This window comes from Pituophis catenifer, unplaced genomic scaffold, assembly GCF_029215685.1.
Source record: "Pituophis catenifer annectens isolate HBS135680 unplaced genomic scaffold, rPitCat1.0.hap2 SCAF_1, whole genome shotgun sequence".
NCBI classification, from domain to species: Eukaryota; Metazoa; Chordata; class Lepidosauria; order Squamata; family Colubridae; genus Pituophis; species Pituophis catenifer.
In genome coordinates this window covers 38,805,405-38,825,173 of record NW_027256881.1, presented here as the reverse complement: position 1 = coordinate 38,825,173, position 19,769 = coordinate 38,805,405, and the positions used below count along the sequence as shown (strand labels likewise).

The window sequence follows — 19,769 nt, the reverse complement described above, 5'->3', positions numbered from 1 at the left end:
TCTTCACTGAGGGGATCTTTCTGGATCTTGAATTTCAAAGACTCACAGAGGTTTCTGCGCTTTAAATGGCAATATTTATGACTTTACCCCAAAATTATCAAGGCTAATTCTGTTACGTGGAAGGGAGGGAATCTCCAGCTCATTCTGCTAAAACAGGCCCTCGCTCTTGGCTTCTAACCCGAAACCATTTCCTGCTGGCATCAGTCAAAGTGGAAACTTCAACCTGCCTCTTGATATTGGAAGTGGAATCAAAAGGACCATCTCACAATAGCAGCATTTTTCTAAAAGGCTGAAAGATCTTCAGAACCATAACACAACTGCAGATTTTCTTCTGTAATTGCAGGAAAGAGATGGGGACTGAAAAGCCCGCATTTGGTTTTTGAAGGCACTATCTTACAAGAAAGAGCAAAGACCCACATAATTCTCTTTCTGAAGAATCAAGCCAGATGGCTCCGCCATTCCTATTGATCTGCCTTTTACCTTTCCTCTGGAGTTTGTTATACATTGAAATAATAAGTGTGGTGTGGAATTGCTTGAGGAAATAGGCCTTTGTAAGATGGCAGTAGCTTTTATATCTGCCAAACTACTATTATTAGAATATTCTAAATAATCAGAGGTCCTCAAACCATGAAGTTATTGAATAATCACTCTAAGGGGTTTAACTAACCCCCTCTTGTTTCACACATACTGTTGAAACTTCCAGTGAGCTGAAATTCTCATCTGGCCTCCTGGAGAAGCAGGTATTGAGGGCTGTAGTATAAAATACGCATTAAGGTGGTTTCAAAAGCAAGATTTCTTGCCCACAAACCAGCCACCAACTCCTTTTTGCAAAACCCAAGAATCAATGTGAAAAAAAATTTCTATGTAGATTATACGAAGTGCTGTCTTCATTCGTGCCTCGCTTCTGAATAGAAATAAGGGGCTAACGTTGTGAATCACATCTGTTTAAAGGCAACATTTCTATATCTTCAGCCACAATGGAGGGCTATGCAAGCAGCCTTCTCACAGTAGCTTAGGCACAGGTTCAATGGTGCATTAGCATTTTGCACAATGAGAAAGGAATTCCTTTAAACAAACACCCTGGGCTACGCAGACTGTGTGCAGGGGCCTGAAAAATTTAATCTCGCTAAGAAGGAGCGTGTGAAAATTTAAACAAAATAATGCAAAACAACAACAAAAAAAGGCAAGCTAATTCCTCCTCCTCTTCCATCATATTGGGCACATGTATGGATGTATATGCAAGTTCATCTCATCCATCCTTAACTTGACACGCCCTTTACACTAGGACAGTGCTTGAGACGAAAGGAAGGAAAGGCTGCATTTCAAAGGACAGAAGAGGGACTTTACTCAAAATGCTGCATTGAGGAATGTCTTTCTATCCTATTTGTGATTCCAGTCATTCTTTTCCAGCATTAGGGGGGAAATGTCCAATAGCTGTGACAACTGGAAGTGTTGAGAAAGATGTGTGGATTAACTTTGGATGGGGAGTTGGGGACCCTAAGCAGGATCATTCTGTCATCTAAACAAAAATGCTGGTTGCATCTGGCTCTTCCTTCTTTCTTGTCTGAAAACAATTTCAGTACCCATGGTCATCATTTTAAAAAAATGAACTTTAAAAAATGGATGCCTGTGCAATGGTTTTTCCCCCTCCTTCCCCTCTTTTTTTTAGCTTTATTCTTTGAGGTGGTAGATAGAGCCTATTTTTCTGATCATGTACAATTTGCACTTAAAAAGTCTTTTAATCTGAAAAAAGAGTAAAGTTGTTTCAGAGAAATAAAGCAGGCAACCAAACAAACCTGTACATTCCCTTCTGGATTTTTTCTAAGAATGTTGGTACTTTCCCAAAATCTCAGAATTCTCCAAATTCCTCCGTTTTGTCCAGAGGGGTTGTCATTTTAAGATAGAGGAGCAAAAGCTTTCCTAAGCTGACAGGAAGGGAAAAATTCCAATAATAGCAAACTCTTTCTATCCATATTAGTCTAACTATCCAATGGAACATTGGAAGAAGATTATGCAAAGAGGCTCGAGATTCTGTAGCTTCAACCCAAAATAAGACTTGCTCCATCTTCCTTCCTATTATGTACCTGCAAAAAATGCCCCTGCTACTGTTTCCTTTTTTTTTAATGGTTTCACTTGATTTAGCTTGAATGCTTCATTTTTGTTGTGAAACTTTATTCGATTTTTGTGCACATATTGAAAGGTTTGATAAAGAAAACCAACCCACCAGATTCCAGGAGTTTCAAATAACATTTTAATACCATTCTGAAAATTCAGTTTCCCTTTTTTAACATCTGCATTTTAATGGCAGTCTGAGAGACAGTAATTTAAGAAGTTATGATTTTTTTTCTGGCTTGGAGACAAAAGAGAGAGAGAAACTTCATCTGGGTAATAGCTGTTTGTCAAAAGCTAAGGAGCAAGGAAAGAAAGAAGAAAGCATCTAGAAACCAAAGCTTATTGCATTTTGTTCCCCTTAACTACATAAGGGAAAGACCAGGAGCAGAATTGTAGGCTTTAAGTATAAACATACATTAAATTAATGAGAAATTGCTGATCGGGAGTTTCATAATTATGGCTCTAGAGTTTATGTAATGCTAATTTATTTAAATAAGTAGTATCCCAAGATGTAATTAGCAATGCACTTATGTCTGGTATTAGGTTAGATTGGCAAAAGCACCTATTAGCAGTTGTAATAGCCTTATTAGCAAGTGTCTTTTTTCACTCATAATCACTTGCCATTTCAAGCCATGTTTTGGGATGAACCAGATTGTGTTCAAGCCTAATACTTGTGTAATTCAGACATGACAGAGTGTAATTTATACAAGTTAGGATGAAATAGTATATGGATGTTCTCCTAGCTGATCAGCTATAGGATCTGGGAAGAAACAATGGTTAAAGGTGAACAATATTGCCAGAATGAAAGAATAAACTAATAGAACTACCCAGGGGAATATATGGAATAGTTCATTCCAATTATATTGTAGGATCACCTTTCTCAGGATGCTTCCAATGATGCCACTAAACTATTCCTTATTCTGAAATTAAGATAAGTTTAATTTCCCCCTCCTGTTCTCGAATGTCCTACTAAAGCTTCAGAGTGATCAGGTTCCCTCCCCCCGCCCCCCAGCCAGGCTACTATTAACATAAAGAGAACAACTTGCATTGGTTGTGTCTATGTGTCTTGAATACTATCTTGGTTGATCTTCATTTAGCATATTCTTCTAGATCCCTGGTGGCAAACCTATGGCACGCGTGCCAGAGGTGGCACACAGAGCTTTCTCTGTGGGCACACACGTTGCCCCAACACAGACTGGGACGTCTGAAGATGGGGCAGCCAGCGCAGACCGAGTGGCAAGCTGCCTTGCTTTACGCATTCCATGCAACGCCCGCTTCGCCAACCTCCGCGCTTTACTGGACTGCTTCCGGAATCAGGCTCCGACTGAGGCAGCAAAGCTGAGGGGGCTTGCCAGGAAGTCCTGCAGCATGTTTACAAGATGGCAGCGTCCAGGAGGGCTGAAGTGTTGTGTCTCTATTTGCATCTCTTGCTGCGAGAAAGCCAGGCTTTCAACGGCTAAGGCTATAGGTAGGGAATGGAGCCTTCGGGGCCAAGTCCCTCTTCTGTCCCCATGAAAATCATCCCATCCCACCCCACTCCAGTTAAATGTGCGCCATAGGGTGATAGGGTTTGTTTTAAACAGATAAAAAGGTCTGTGCTGCTTGTTGTCAAAATCCGAGTGGAAGAGAAGATGGAAATGGTTTTAGTTTTAACCATTTTATTTTATTTTATTTTTTACTTATATACTGGGGTAGAGAGGAGTAAGAAGATCAGTTAGCCAATCAAGAGTTAAAGTGGAAGTTTATAGTTTACAAAGGAAAACCAGACAGAAATATAATGCTTAAATTCAACTTACTCTGTCTTTATTTTATTTATTTATTATTTATTTCTTTTGTCGCATTTCTATGCTGCCCAACTCCCAAGGAACTCTGGGCGGCTTACAACAAAGAATAAAACAATGCGAACAATCCCATATAAATGTTAAAAAGAAAAACATTAAAACTTTAAAAACGTTAAAACACATGCACTCCAATTCATGGTCGGGTCTCACAAGATCATTGTAACGAGATCAATGGCCTCAGGCCTGCCGGAAGAGCCAGGTCTTCACCGCTTTGCGGAAGGCCAATAGGGTGGGGGCGGTCCAGACCTCAGGAGGTAATTGGTTTCAGAGAGCCGGGGCAGCCACAGAGAAGGTCTTCCCCTGTGGGTCCGCCAGCCGACGTTTAGCTGACGGGACCCGGAGGAGACCGACTCTGTGGGATATTACTGGTTGCTGGGAGCTATGTGGTAGAAGGCAATCTCGAAGATAGCCTGGCCCTGAGCCATATAGGGCTTTAAAGGTAATGACCAACACCTTGAATTGCACCCGGAGACCAATTTTGGCGCTTACTGCCTTGTCCTGTAAATGTGTTTGGTTTCATAAAGGAGACATTATTCAATCTTGCTAATATGCATTTGCATCTTAGAAAAACAGGCTAGTGATGGGTGAATAGGTGCATAAAATTATGTAACATCAAGCCCTTTAAATGTGGCAATTCTGAAAATACATGGGAAAGGAGACTTTAAAAAGGTATACAAATTGAATGCAGTACGATGTCTTTACTAGGGTTCCAGGTAACACTTCAAAGAACTAGAACACTCTGACAAAAGTTTACACTTTTCCATATCTATGCTGTCATTTAATGGTCATTTGGAGTTTTCCCCTCCATATCTGGTAGCCATACCCAGGAGGTGAATTTTTTTCTGCTGAATGCATTGGCATTTTCATCAGTTTTCATTTCAAATATTTTGAGCAGAGCGTGTATAGTAAGAAATTAGAAAACAGTGTTGGTTTCTTTGGGACACTACTAGAGGAAGGGTTCATATTATCATAAAATATCTTAACTACTAAAGCCAGTTTTCCAGACAAGCCTTTTATTGTGTAATCAGTGTGCCTTATGGAATATTTCAGATAACTTTTAATATGATTTGTTAAACAAGCCATAGTAGTCAGGTTTTATATATAAAGGTCGACTTAACTGTAATTACAAAATCCAGTACAATGGCTGGGTTTCTGGAAAAAAAACACTTCCCATGGAAAAACACATACAAGAAAGAAAACAGAATAATTAAAAACAAAATTAACTGGCTTTAATTATAACTTAGAAATTCACATTATGTTATACCTTGGTTTTTCTTAGGGAGCTGAAGGCGACAACTACTTCCTACAATTTTTTTCAACAATAATTCTGTTATATCATTCCCAGTATCTTAGTTTTTGCAACTATCTTTCTAGAACAAATCATTTGACAGCTGCCAGTTTTCAAATTTCACTCTGCATAGCAAATCATGGTAAGCCCCTTTCTTTTTTAAAAACCAATTCTTTATATATATACATACAAAGTTATTGCAATGAACGTACACAAATATGCGCCTATACAATTTAAATCACTGATAAGATCCATTTCATTTCCCTCTCTTTTCTTTCACCCAAATATACCATAGGTTCCAACATTCGTAATAATCAGTGTCTTTTTGGTTCCTAAGTAATTTCGTTAACTGATCGGCCTCTGCGCATTCTGAAATTTTCCAAATCAGTTTATTCTCTGTGGGTATTAATTCATTTTTCCACTCTTGTGCGTAAAATATCCTAGCTGCAGTAGTAATGTGGAGGATCAAGTACCATTTTTCCTTACTTATTTTATCTGGTTTCATTCCCAATAAGAAAACTTCTGGTTTCAGCTCTATATTATAACTTGTAATTTCCACTATCCAATTCCGGACCTTGGACCAATATTTGCCTGCTTTAGGGCAGGTCCACCATTGGTGGTAGTATGTCCCATTACTGTTCCCACACTTCCAACAAGCTGGAGAAGCTCCCGGGAACATTTTTGCAATTCTTGTCGGGGGGATGTGCCAACGATAGACCATTTTATAAATATTTTCCTTGTAGGGAGTTGCCAAAGTGAGTTTCATATTCCTGTTCCATATCGCCTCCCATTTGTCCAGATCTGGAGAAGATCCAAGGTTCCTCCCCCAGGCAATCATGATGTCGTTAAATCACCTCCTCACCAATCCATCGTGATACCAATAATTGGTAGCACCTTGAAAGTAATTTTTTTTCGATTCTCAGTAAAATGTTATCTAACTCCTGTAATGACCTATAGATTCCCTCCTTTCCTTTGTCCCTTCTGACTCTTGACTGTATTTGGGCAGAAGCCCACCAGTCTACCTTCTTGCCCTGGTTCATAAGCTCCTCACAGGTCTTCAGCTCCCCTTGGGGATCAAGCAGATCCTGATATGTCAATGATATTTCCTTATTATATAGTGCAGAGTATGTTACTGCCTCCAAATCGGGATCATTGAATAATACCTATTCCTAACCCTTTCCCAGGATTCTAATAAGATTCTCCGAAGGTAGTGTCTCTTAAAATATCCACATTTCTTACCTCTCTCTCCATAGAAAATGGTGCCAACCTTGACACAAATCATAACCCTCCAATGTAAGAATCCTCTTCCTATTTAAAAGTATCCAATCTCTAATCCAAGTTAAATTAGCCACTTGGTAGTAGAACTCCCATTTTGGTAAACCAAATCCCCCTCTACATGGTGCCTCTTGAAGCATTTTAAGTTTAATCTGGGGCTTCTTCTTCTGCCAAACAAATTTCCTCACATAACTATCTAACCGTTTAAAAAAACCGCTATCCAATCTCGCGGGGGCAGTCTGGAATAAATAGTTCCATTTCGGGACCATGAGTTTTAATCGTTGCTATCCTACTGAGTAAGGAGAGTTACAGGTGTTCCCACTTCTCTAAATCTGTCTTTGTTTGGGCTAACAGCTTTGTATAATTATCTGCCATAATGGACGTATTTTTAGAAGACATCCAGATACCCAAATATTTTATTCTTTTAGTCACTTGAAGGCCCAATTCTCTCTCCAATTCACTCCAGCGATTCCGTGCCATATTCTTTGTTATAATCTTCATCTTATCTTTGTTAATTCGGAAACCTGCAACTCTACTGTAGCTCTCTATCTCCTGAAGTAAGTTTTTACCGGAATCTAGGAGGTCCTCTACAATAAAAACCAGATCATCCGCATAAGTCTGAATTTTATATTCTTCAGATCTCACCTTCAGCCCTTTTATTCCCTGATTCCTCCTAATTTCCTTTAGGAGAGGTTCTAGTGTAAATATGAATAAGAGTGGGGACAGTGGGCATCCTTGTTTCATGCCTTTTCCGATTTCAATCTTGCCCATTTCTTCCCCATTGATTAAAGCTCTAGCTATTTGAGTTGAGTAAATAGATCTTACCGCCCACAAGTAATTGTCTCCAAATTCCATCCTTTCTAACAAGGCAAACATAAATTTTCAATTAACCCTGTCAAAGGCCTTCTGAGCATTGATAAAAATAAATGCTACTTCCTTACCTGTAAACATCTCATAGTACTCCATTGCATCTATTATCATCCTCACATTGTCCCTCATTTTTCATTCTCCCCACTAAGATTGAGGCAAAAGCCCTTTCTGATGGGGATATTATCAAAATGGCCATGTTGTCTGGGAGTAATTCCCTTTTTCATGATTTCCCAAACAAGGACAAAATTATTCAACGCATCTCTGAGATGCAACTTAGCAGAAATACTATTAATGATTGAGTCCAGCACATGGCAAGTGATGTTAGTCAGCAGCTCACCACTAACTTACAAAAGGCAACCTGTTACTCCATGTGCTTGGATGAAAGCACAGATATAAATAATCATGCAAGGCTAGCAGTAATTTTGCGTTATGCTGTTGGTGACATCATGAGAGAAGAGCTGGTGAAACTGGTGTCTTTGCCTGAAAGAACACAAGGGATAGATATCTACAATGCTGTGATGGAGGTTTTTTTGTCACAAGACATAAGACCAGAAAAAGTGGTTTCAATTACTAGTGATGGGGCACCTTCTATGGTGGGGGCAACATCTGGTTTCATACAGTTCTTAAAATGCATTTAGAAAATTCTACAACATTTGCAGACAATCCTACAAGCCATCAGGAAATCTACAAGGAATTTTCTAGCATTGTAGCAGCTGCAAAGGTGAATTTTAGTAATAGATTTTTACAATTCTACAAGATGGGAGACAACCCTGTATTTTCTTACTTCTCCAGATAAAGCCAAATTTAAAGAACTTGATCATTCCTGTTTACGCTGGTTAGATTTAGGAAATCTGAAAATAGAGCTTTCTTGAAATTCCAATAATTCAATCTGGAAAAATAAATTCTATGATCTGTGTAAAACATTTGAGAAGATAGAAGGGATGACAAAGGACAGCACAGTTAGTTCTGAAAATGAAATCCTTAAACTGTGGAATTCTCTGCCAAATTTTAAGTCAATGAAAGCACTTGGGAATGTTTTCCTTACTTTGTTTGGATCATCTTATGCTTATAAGCAGCTGTTTTCAGCCTTGAATTATATCAAATCTGACACCAGAAACAGATTAACAAATGACCTGATTGCTGTATGTGTTGCTCTCAAAGTTAACAATGTATGAGCCAAGATTAGACAAATTATCAGCATGCATACAACAGCAAAAATCACATTAATCAAAAGCATGCCAAATGCAAACTTTTACCTTTCAATAAAAAGTTGTTTGTATCATTGAAAGCTCTGTTTTTGTGGCTTTTTTTTTTTAAAGACAAAAGATGTTAAATCACATATGAGTTGTTTTTTCTAAACTAAAACCTCAGTATTCAGGTCAAACTGCCATGCTGGCACTTTGCGATAAATAAGTGGGTTTTGGGTTGCAGTTTGGGCACTCAGTTTGGGCAAGGTTTGCCATCGCTGCTCTAGGTCAACTTTGTATATAGGCACGATTGCTATGATGGCATTCTTCTAGCTACACATGTAGAAATTTGTTCTGACAGATAGATGGGCGGTTTTTGTGCCCCAGCCAAGAAATAGTAAGGCAGTACCTTTGCAGTGTGGAACTTCTCCAGTCCAGCTGCCATTTGGCTGACATACTCGAGAATTGGAACCAACAAGCTGAAATCCAGGATCACAGGTAAAATGGACTTCATGATCCACCACATTCTTTGTGCCAAATTTTTTGCCATTCACTGGAGCTTCCAATCTAGGGCAGAACACTGCAAGAGTTTGGCAGAAGATAGAGATGGTTAGTAGGTCTCAGAAGGAATAAGACAAGCATCCAGAGCTGCTCCTAACCACATGAGATCTGTGTGTACATGAGATTTAGTAATCTTAAAATGCAACTTTTCCTTTCTCACAAGTCATACCGTGTCTTTCTTTTTTTTTAAAAAAATTATAAACTTTATTAAAACAGATATAAAACACATAAAACACATATGACAAAAACATAAAAATACATTATACAATAAACATTTATAAATAATCAATCATTTGAAGCATTTGTTTCGTAATGGTCTTTCAAGTAATACAGTTATACTTATTCCCTTAAATCTTAACGTAATAGTTTCTTATTGCCTTTTTTCCCTCTCCTCTCCTCTGCTCTCTAAGACTTCTGCTTTAACAATCTGTATATTATATATTTAGATTATACCTTCGCTTTCTGACTTTCTCTCTGTAGGTTTATTCGCCCATAAGGAAGTAATTATATGCACACTTGTACTTCTATTCTATCTGACTTCTAGTTATATTTCTTCCTTAGTAGCCCTATGCCATTGATACCATTTATTCCAGACTTTATAAAATTCAGTGTCTTCTTTTTCCTTTAGCTCTTTTGTCAGCCTGTCCATTTTGGCACATTGTGTGATTTTATCTATTATTTCTTCTTCCGTTGGGGTTTTTTCCAATTTCCAATTTTTGGCATATATTATCCTTGCTGCCGTTAAAATATGTATTAACAAGTATTTTATTTCTTTGGGGTAAAATTTTGTGAAAATTCCTAACAGAAAGGTTTCGGGTTTCTTATCTATTTGTAGTTTAGTGATTTGTTCTAGACATTTCTTAATATTGGACCAAAATTTCTTTGCCACCGGGCATGTCCACCATAGGTGGTAAAATATTTCTGATATTCGTGGTCATCCAAGCCATGTCAATCCTGGACCAGGATTGGTGGGGGTGAGAATAGAAAGTAAATTGGTTCTGATCTTCATGAGTTTCCCTCCAAACATCTCTCAAATTTAGTTCCATGGCCATGTCGAAAAATTCTTTAGAAAGAGTCTCTTTTTTTCTCTTGTTCACCAATTAAGCAGATATCTTAATATTCCAGCTCAACTATTTTATTATGTATGCCCTTAAAAAATTCATGTTGATTTTGGTTCGGTGCATATATTACTACTAGCAGTATTTTCCTATTTTTCCAATATTAATTCAGTCATGACTGTTCTATCATCTTCGTCTGCATATATTAATTTTGACAGGATCCAACCTTTAACATAAACCGCCACTCTCCTATTCTTTTTGAAGTCAAAGATGTATATAATTTCCCTAGTTTGGAATTTTCTAAGATTTTTTGGTGTCTTTTTTTTATATGTACTTCCTGGAGACAGGTCACATCTACTCCTATTTTTGGTAGTTTTGTAAAAATTTGGGATCTTTTTTTTGGTGCATTCAAGCTGTTAATATTTACAGAAAAAAGTTTCAAGGCCTCTTTCATTGTCTACTGTAGCTGGTTTTTTTTATGTCTTGTTTCCATCCGCATTTTCGTCCTCGCACCTTCTCTCTCCTCTCTTTCTTTTTCTTGGCTTGTCCTTACTTCCTTCTCTTGTATTGCCTCTATTTGAGCTTCTTCTTGACTTCTGCTTTCTATTTCTTCTTTACTTTCTTGGTCATCTTCCTGATTGAAGTGTGAATCATAAAACACTCTTGCTTTCTCTGGTGTATCTATTTTGTATTTTTTATCTTCCAAGGTAGCCAGGATCCCTTCCAGTGTTAGCCATCTAAAGGCTAATTTGTGTCTATTCAACTGGTTTGTTAGGAACTGGTATTGTTGTCTCTGATTCCTAATTCTTCGGGGTATTTGTTTTAGAACTATAATTTCTTTGCCTTTATATGTCAACGTCCCTTCTCTGGATTTCATATATATCTCATCCCTAATTGATCTTTTTGAGAATTTAACGTGTACCTCTCTTGCCAGACAGTGCCTTCTTATGTAATTTGCATGGACACGATAGGTTTCGTCTATTTGTCCCTTTATTACCAGCTTATCTTTTTCTGTTATTTCTGCTATTATCTCTGCCATTTTTCCACCAAGGTCTTCATCTTTCTCTTCTGATATATTTTGGAACCGCAGAAAATATGAAGCTTTTTCCATCTCGAGAATTGCTAAGGAGTCGGACAGTTCTTTATTTATTTGAGCAGTTTTCTGTTCCATTGCCTCTACTTTCATCTCTACTGAATCTATTTTAGCTTCTGCTTTCCTAATTCTTTGTTCATTTTTGGTTATTGATGGTTGTATATCTCCAATTCTATCATTCATATTTTTAATATCCCTCCTAACTTCTCCAATTTCATTTTTAATTTCTGTGTGGAGTGATCTCATTTCTTCCTGGTTCTCTGCCATCTTTTCTTGTGTTTTTAATAACGTTTCCTGTATCATCGAAAACATACTTTGCATAGCATTTAAAGTCATTTCCATTTTTTCTTTCTCCTTTTCTTTTCCTACCATACTATCTAGTGTTTTTTGTTGTAGTGGTGATGCCGCCACTGTTGTAGTATTTACCACTGGTTTTTTCCCTGTTTCCGTTATAGTAGATGTTGTTGACATCTTTAATGCTTGAGAGAAGTTTTCCCAGGCTAACATATAATTCTTAAACATTGATTTTCTATCCTCTGTTTCTTTAAATTCTTCAGCTAGGTTTACTTCTATTCTTGTAAACTATCACACTTTAATCACACTTTAATCCCGTAATGATTATTTACTAAACAACCAGCTTTACTAAATCAATAATTAATTAATATTCAATCAATTATCACCTCTTATTTTGCAATATCAATCAAAGAGTCTTAGTTATATTTCATTCAATCCCCTTCCTCTTTTTCCAGATTCTATAAAATCACAATACACTCTATATTTAAAGCTTATAAATTAAGTAAATTAGAGTAAATTAATAAATAAATAAATTGTAAATTGTAAATTATACAGATTATAAATTGTAATGAGTATTTCTTCTATCACTTTAGAATTTCTGTTTACTTGCTATCTATAAAATATATACAATATATACAGTGTGCCCAAACTATTGGCAGATAGAGACTAAAGAAAAACTACTCCCCCCTTTTTTAGTTGTACTTAGCGTTTTTAGTCCAATCTCTTCAGTGGCTTAGATATGGCTAATCCTGCTTTCCGTTCAAATCCACGTTTCTCCCCTTCCGTCTTAGTCTTATCACTGCAGTCGTCAGTGGCACCAATAAGCAACTTAGCATTCTTCAATTCACCTTAAATCTCAGAGTTCTGTTACTGATTTATTTGTCATCTTCTTTTGTATTTATTTCTCCACCACTCGACTGCTTTTCAGAGTCTTGGAGTTCCTCGTTTCAATACAGCTTAGTCACTCCACGAGGTTATACTTCCTCTTGCTGCTGCTCTGTCCTGGCTTATGCGCTCCTCTCGTAAATTGCTGCCACGGGTTGAATCGTCAGATCACACCCCTTCTCCGCGTTCCTCCTCGTCTTGCCACTTCTGGGGATTCTCCGCTCTGCTCTACCACTTGAAACCGCTTTCCACTCTTGGCTTCACTCTAGACGGCCGCCATTGCTCCTGTCTGCCCAAGAGGCGGACTTCTTCTCCATAGATTTGAGGAGTTTGTCTTGTTTCCCCTCCGATGCTAGCACTGCGTCCAGGGGCTTTAAGGCTTCCCCTCTTGTTTCCCGATCTCTACGGGATCGGAAAAGCTCGTAAAGAGCTTCTATTAAAGAATATTTGGGTTCCAGAGATGGCAGCTGCCGTTTCCTCACCCCGCTTACGATGTCGTCACCGCCGGAAGTCCATACCATGTCTTTCTAATCTCAAATTCATTTACTGTAAATCGATTAATTAGGGATGCTCAAATTGTCCATATCATTAAAACTTTGCATAATTCAATTATGAACATATTAAACTATGCGTCCCCCAGAAATATTCAATTCATGATTTCCAAACTTCATAGTTACCTGGAAATAATCCAATTATTTTGTAAATTATAGATAATAAACATAACATATTTGAACTGACTCTTTTGGGAAAGCTTGCATTTGTGTGATATAAAAATCATAGTTTTTTTGGGGAAAAAGAACACTTTGTTTTTTTACAATTACACTAAACCTGTTTCAGAGTATTTGTTTAGATGCTTCACAATCTCTATATAATGCATGAGTTTACATGATATATCCAGCTCTTGACATAAACAATCACATTTTAGCCCAGTGTGTTGTGTGAACTCAGGGTCAAGTGATTTGTCTGTGGTGGTTCAGTATTTTGCATAACTTATATGCAAAATTTATAACATTGGGTTAATTCAATTAATATACCTTCTCCACCCTGAGTGCCCTTCCAATATGTTGCCTTCCTGAATGACTGTGCTGCCCAGGGAATATTGGAAATTGGTATCGCACATTACAAATCTATATAGATTGTCCTCATTGGACATTGAAGAAATCTGAAAAACATCATGGTCCAATTAACCAGGAATGTAACTAGTGTGTGTGGATAGAGACAGATGTTTTCTCAGATCCTGGAATATTTCTGCTGCTTTAAAGATCCCGTTGAAGGTTCAATGAGAAGTCCTATGCTCCCGACAATGGTCAAAGACATCTGGCAACTATTGCTTGCCCTACACTGAATGATAAAATGGCTGGCTTAAAAAGGAATGGCTGGTGAATAGCTACTAACTCCTGTCAGCTACATTTGTTTGGAGGAACCATGTTGGTTAATTTTTTGGGTGACAACTATTTTAATTGTGGGACTGTACCGCTGAATAAGTTCATTTTGCATGCTCTGTGAGAGGTTCCAGTAGTATGCTACTTGTGCAGGAATGGATTTGTGGATGAAGGGGGGGGGCATTTTTTCCCTTACTCAATAAATAAGTTCAAAGAAATAGACACTGCAGCATTATCTCTGTTGTTTTCAGAAGAATGTGGCTTTGTGTAATCTCATATGACTGAGAAATGCCTTTGAAGAATGTTCTGAGACATGTGGACAGATCAATATTGTTTGAGGAAGCAAAATGATTTTCTCCTCCTATTACTACCTATCTGTATGGATGAGCAAAACTTGTAGTAAAGCAGGAGGGTAGTCTCACTTGTCAACAGTGAAGGGATTATAAATCTTGCTGTACCTCAAATTCTTTTTGATTAATTATTTAGATCCCTTGTTTCTTTTGTAATATGCTTCCATGCATGTGGAAATCTCACACTGAAGATTTTGAAGTGATCATAATGCAGCACTGTCCAATCTGATGCCCTTTCAGACAATTTTAACTATAATTCCTAGCCAGCACAGCACAGCCAGAAGTCTGAGTAGAGGACTGGGCACTGTCTTCTGCACTATTATTACAAAAAGGAAAAAGTTGTAATTATATCCCATACTAATCCAGAATTAATTTGCCTTGATTTATACAATCTGCTGAACCATAAACAAATCCCATTATATGATTTTCCACACCAACCTACACATTAGCGAACTATGTTTTTGTGTTTTGTGTGGCCAACCAAAGTGTGAGGTGGCTGCTTTTAGGAAATCATGAATCATGGATGTAGGATGCCAAAAAGGGTCCATCTTTATCCTATAATTTCATTTTGGTTAATGAGCTCAACCTGAACAAGGTCCCTGCCCCATCCTCTGAAGAAGCTCTGTATTCTTTTTACCAGTTTGTGGGTCTGGGATAGCTTTAGTCACAGTGTTCTGCAGAGTTGTGAGTCGGTGTTTCATGATGCGTAGTCCCTCAACAAACCGTGTTTCCTGGCCTTTGAGAAACTGCTGCATTTGGCGGATGGTACCCAGGAGTTGCTGTTTTGTCATGCAGTTCTATGGAAAAGAAAGAAAAATCATAGATTGATGCATGTAAACATGTCACATTTACAAACCATAACATTCAATATATATTGAAAATTATGTATTCTGTTTTTTCTAGTTTATTTATAGCCTGCATTTCCTTAAAGAGAAAAAAGTACCCTGTTAATTTCTTGCAAGTAGAACAAGTTGCCCCATACCATTCTAGGAAAATCATAATTGAACAATGATATCAACCTGAAAAAGTAATATTGGGCAGTTCTTAATGAACAGACACAAAAAAGTGTACTCACCAAAGTGTAAGATATTCATTGTGTCAGAAGAACATGCATAATGCTGCTGTCGACACGAATGTTTTATAATATTGCTTATCACTATTGTTTATTTATAATAGTTTGGCTCTACCTGATATTAGATTGTAATTTTATAAAAATAATTTTATTTAAAAAATTTAAGAACAAAGATAAAAACCACTAATATAAAATAAGCAAGAAAGAAAAATACAGAAAGAAAAAGGATACAAAGAAGTAGCTTCCATCTTCTTCACAGCTGTTATAAATAGAATTATAAATATCTCTTTCTCTAAAGTTCCTGACTCTTCTTTCCATATTCTATCCTGTCTAATTATCAAAACCACAAATCATAAGAATTTTGTCTCTTTTATGCATAGTTCATAAGAAGTTTCCAGTCATCAATAAACATAGATATTGTCTCTAATTGAAGAAATTAATTTGAGCCTCTCAGCAACTTCCATCATCTGCACCAACCATTCCTCCATAGTAGGTCTTTCTATCTTTGTGCATCCAATAATTTGGCTGAGGTTATCATATACAAAAATAAAACTTCATTACTTTTTTCCCAATTATTTGCCTGAAGAGGAAGACTTGTGGTCTCGGTTGTAGAGCAATTTTTAAAATCCTCTAAATTAATATATATATATATTTGAATCCAACATTTCCTAGCTTGTTTACATGTCCACCAAGCATGATGAAATGTCCCTTCTTGTTGTTCACATTTCCAACATACATTTGAAGTGCATTTGTACATTCTACACCAGGGGTCCTCACACCCCGGGCCGTGGACTGGTCCCACTTCGTGGTCCATTAGGAACTGGGCTATTCAAGCGAATGAAGCTTCATCTGCACATATGTGGGATCTAGGTAGCATGCAAAACCATGTCCCCCCAGTCCCCAGTGTCCAAATTGTTGGGGGGGTCTCTGTCCTATGTAATTTCTCTAGGCTAGGGTTATATAACAGATTATAATTTACTCTATCTGAAACTGCCAAGAAACAATAGGATAGACAAGGTACAACTGTAATTTCTATATATAGCAAATGAAGTTTTGTTAGGTTTCCAATTGACTCATTAATATCCCAGACAGACAATAATAGATCCTTGGAACTATCTTGTCCTCATGTGTCTTGTCCTTTAGGCAGCCTGATTCAATCTGGTCAACACTCTCCAGCTGTGTTGAGATGAATCCCAGAATTTTCTGCCACAGAGCCAGTAAAATGCAAAATGAGAATTTTAGGAGTTGCAGTCTACAGCGGAGATCAGGCTGGAGAAGCTGCCAGTGTACTGGCTCCTGAAAAACAGAGTAGGACACCCAGAAACTGAACCTTTGATTGAACTTTCTGGATAGTTCAGGTCAAAATCAAAATCTACTGAATCCTGAGAGCCTCATAAAGAAACAGAAATGGGTATGAGTGAGCAGCCTTCTACTTTGGATGTCATAATGATCAGCAGGAGGCCTTTTTGAATGACATTTGAGAAAACTTGTCATCAATGGGTGGCCAGCCAATTAAATGCAAGGACATAAGGCTGAGATCCACTGAACAGCTACTATCACTGCACAACTTTGCAGTTCTGTCCTGGACCAAGATGTTCATTCTTGTGTACTTTGGCCTTGAGATATCTGCAGAGAAAGCAGCCAAGAAAGCCCTTTCATGTTAAGAGGCTGCGTTGTTCTCAAAGCAATGATAACTATGGCATTGAAATGTTATCTCTGTACCTGATACTCCTAATTGCATCTTAACTGTAGTTCTACTCTTTCCATCTACAATAACAGTGTATAGATTTATTTTTGCATGTTTTAATCACTCAAACAAATATGTTCATATGTGCACACAACTGCATCCAGGCATTCGTGAACTTGTGTAAAGTGATTTAGCAGCAAGAGACAGATAAAGATGCTATAAAAAGGATTTTTTGTGAATTAGTTTTACCATTACTCAAAGTCAGTGCTAATATTGGGAACTGGAGTCAGATGTTATATGTGACTTTTCTTTTTAAACATTGCAAAATTACATTTATGCCAGGCTTAGGAAATAGTGAGGCTTTTTCCTGTCCAAGATACTTATTGTGTGTGGTATGCAGCAGATGCCAAGAAAGGCAAAAGTCGAGCTGTGTATCTTTTTGTGAAAGGATTATGTTTAACTTAAACTGTTCTGATACACTTAAATACAGTAAACTTTGTTACACTGAATTCGATTTTCTAGTCTAACAAGGGATTATAGATACATAATGAAGAAATAATATACAAAAACGGCAATTTCTCTTGCAACTAGCTGCCTGATAATACCAATTCAACTGTGAAAGTAATCATAAACCCAGCATGCCTGGAGCTACACACATTTTTCCTCTAGGCTAACATTCATTGAGCTAAGATATCTGTGATGGCAAAGCTACTTTTCCATATTTTCACCTAATAAAATAAAAATGATTGTATCAATATTATTGATCAAATTTATAACTTGCTGTTTTAGATGCCAGTCTACCATTGCATCTTCTACCACTTTTGTTTTGTGCCTTTCTTAGAGGACCTCATTCTGAACTTAAAAATATCTTCATCATGATGAAAATATCTTCACCAATGATTTCGACGAGAAGGGGAACTCATCAAATTTGCAGATAACATCAAGTTGGCATGAATAGCCGACACTCCAGAAGATAGGCTCAACATACAAAAGGCTCTTGACAGACTTGAACACTGGGACCTATCTAACAAAATGGAATTCAATGGTGAGAACTACATTTAGGCAAGAAGAACTAAATGCACAGGTATAGGATAGGTAGTACCTGGCTCAATAGTAATAACTATGAGAGGGGTCTTGGAGTGCTAGTAGATAATCACTTAAATATGAGCCAGCAGTGTGATGCAGCTGCCAAAAAAGCCAATGTAAGTCCCAAGCTGCATTAACAGAGGGATGGAATCAAGATCACATGAAGTGTTAATACCACTTTATAATGCTTTGATAAGACCCCACTTGGAACACTGGATCCAGTTTTGATCGTCGTGATATAAAAAAGTTGAGAAAGAGTGCAGAGAAGAGCAACAAAGATGATTAGGGGACCGGAGGCTCAAACATATGATGAACAGTTGCAGAAATTGGGTATGTCTACTTTAATGAAAAGCAGGACTAGGGGTGACATGATAGCAGTTATCTGAGGGGCTACCATAAAGAAGAGGGAGTCAAGCTATTCTCCAAAGCACCTGAAGGCAGAACAAGAAGCAATGGATGGAAACTAATCAAGGAGAGAATCAATCTAGAACTAAGGAGAAATTTCCTGACTGTGAACAATTAATCAGTGAAACAACTTGCCTCCAGAAGTTGTGGATGCTCCAACACTGGAGATTTTTATGAAGAGATTGAACAACCATTTATCTGATGGAGCAGGGCTCCTTGCTTGAGCAGGGGGTTGGACTAGAGGATCTCCAAGGTCCCTTCCAACTTTGTAATTCTGTTATTGGCCGGCTGGGACATTTTGGGAGTTGACATCCATACATCTTTAAGCTACCAAGGTTGAAAAACGCTGGGCTTGCCTGGAAGCATCCTGGCTCCCTTCCCGCTTGATCTGAAGTGAGGTTGTACTAAAAGGTAACCTAGCCAGTCACTTTTTACATTTGCCTAATTGCCTTTGCCAAAAAAAATCAAACAAACTCCCCCCCCCAAAAAAAACAAGCGAACAAACAAACAAACAAAAAAACTAAGGACAGGTAAAAGAGGAGACAGGTTCAAATTCTTTAAAAGAAAAAAACCCTCTCGCAGTTCCATGCATTCACTGCAGAAAACAAGCTATGGCATTACGTTATATATACCCCTAGTAGGAAACAAGGGACGCGTGGCAGAGAAGAGCCCCTGCCTTGGCACAGCCCCTTACCTGGGAAGCCTGCAACTCTTGCCCGGCCGCTAGGCACAAGACGAGGACCAGGCTGCAGAGACTGTATCGCCGTGCAGAAATCATGGCTGTGCGCTGCTACTGTTGCGATGGCCGGGGCAGCAAAGTGGAGTAAGTGTGAGCGAGTCCTTCTCCGCACGCCACGAACTGCCGCTCGCCCAGCCAGGAGATGAGAGCAGCTGGAGCGGCAGCTAAGGCGCGCGGCAGCTTTCCCCAGCGAGCGAGAAATGCCTCGCTCCTCGGTTTCCGCTGCTCCTCCTTGGCTGCAGAACGGGTCCCTCGGGGGAGGGGGAGCTGCTCCCGCTCCCCCCCTTCCTTTTAAGTTCATACCTGCGATCGCTGCCTCTCGAAGGGGCTGGCTGGCTTGCTGGAAGTGCTGCTCTCCTCTCCAACAGCATCTCCAGGCCAGGGCGAGCGCAACCTGCTGCTCAGCAGTTTGGGACGATAGTATTACTTAAAATTGAGTTTTTGGCATGTCCTCTCCTGCCCAAGGAGTCGCTGGAATAATTTATTGGGGGGAACCAGGAGACGGGATGGGTAAGAGTGGGGGTGTCTTTGACCGTTTCCATGTCTTTCTTTCTGGTTTCATCCAAGAGCTGTTTGCATCTTCT

At 38.4% G+C, this 19,769-nt stretch overlaps 1 protein-coding gene across 1 annotated transcript in view; it reads right to left on the bottom strand.

Moving 5' to 3' along the window:
• FBLN7 (fibulin 7) overlaps window positions 1-19,224 on the bottom strand; it is a 32,544-nt gene extending 13,320 nt beyond the window's left edge. The window contains exons 1-3 of the mRNA XM_070948106.1: window positions 19,141-19,224; window positions 14,834-14,993; window positions 8,983-9,153 (exon numbers count right to left, since the gene is read on the bottom strand). Of these exons, the coding sequence (XP_070804207.1) occupies window positions 8,983-9,153; window positions 14,834-14,993; window positions 19,141-19,224 (415 nt within the window). The remainder of the gene's footprint in view (window positions 1-8,982; window positions 9,154-14,833; window positions 14,994-19,140) is intronic.
• Window positions 19,225-19,769: the final 545 nt, after the last annotated feature.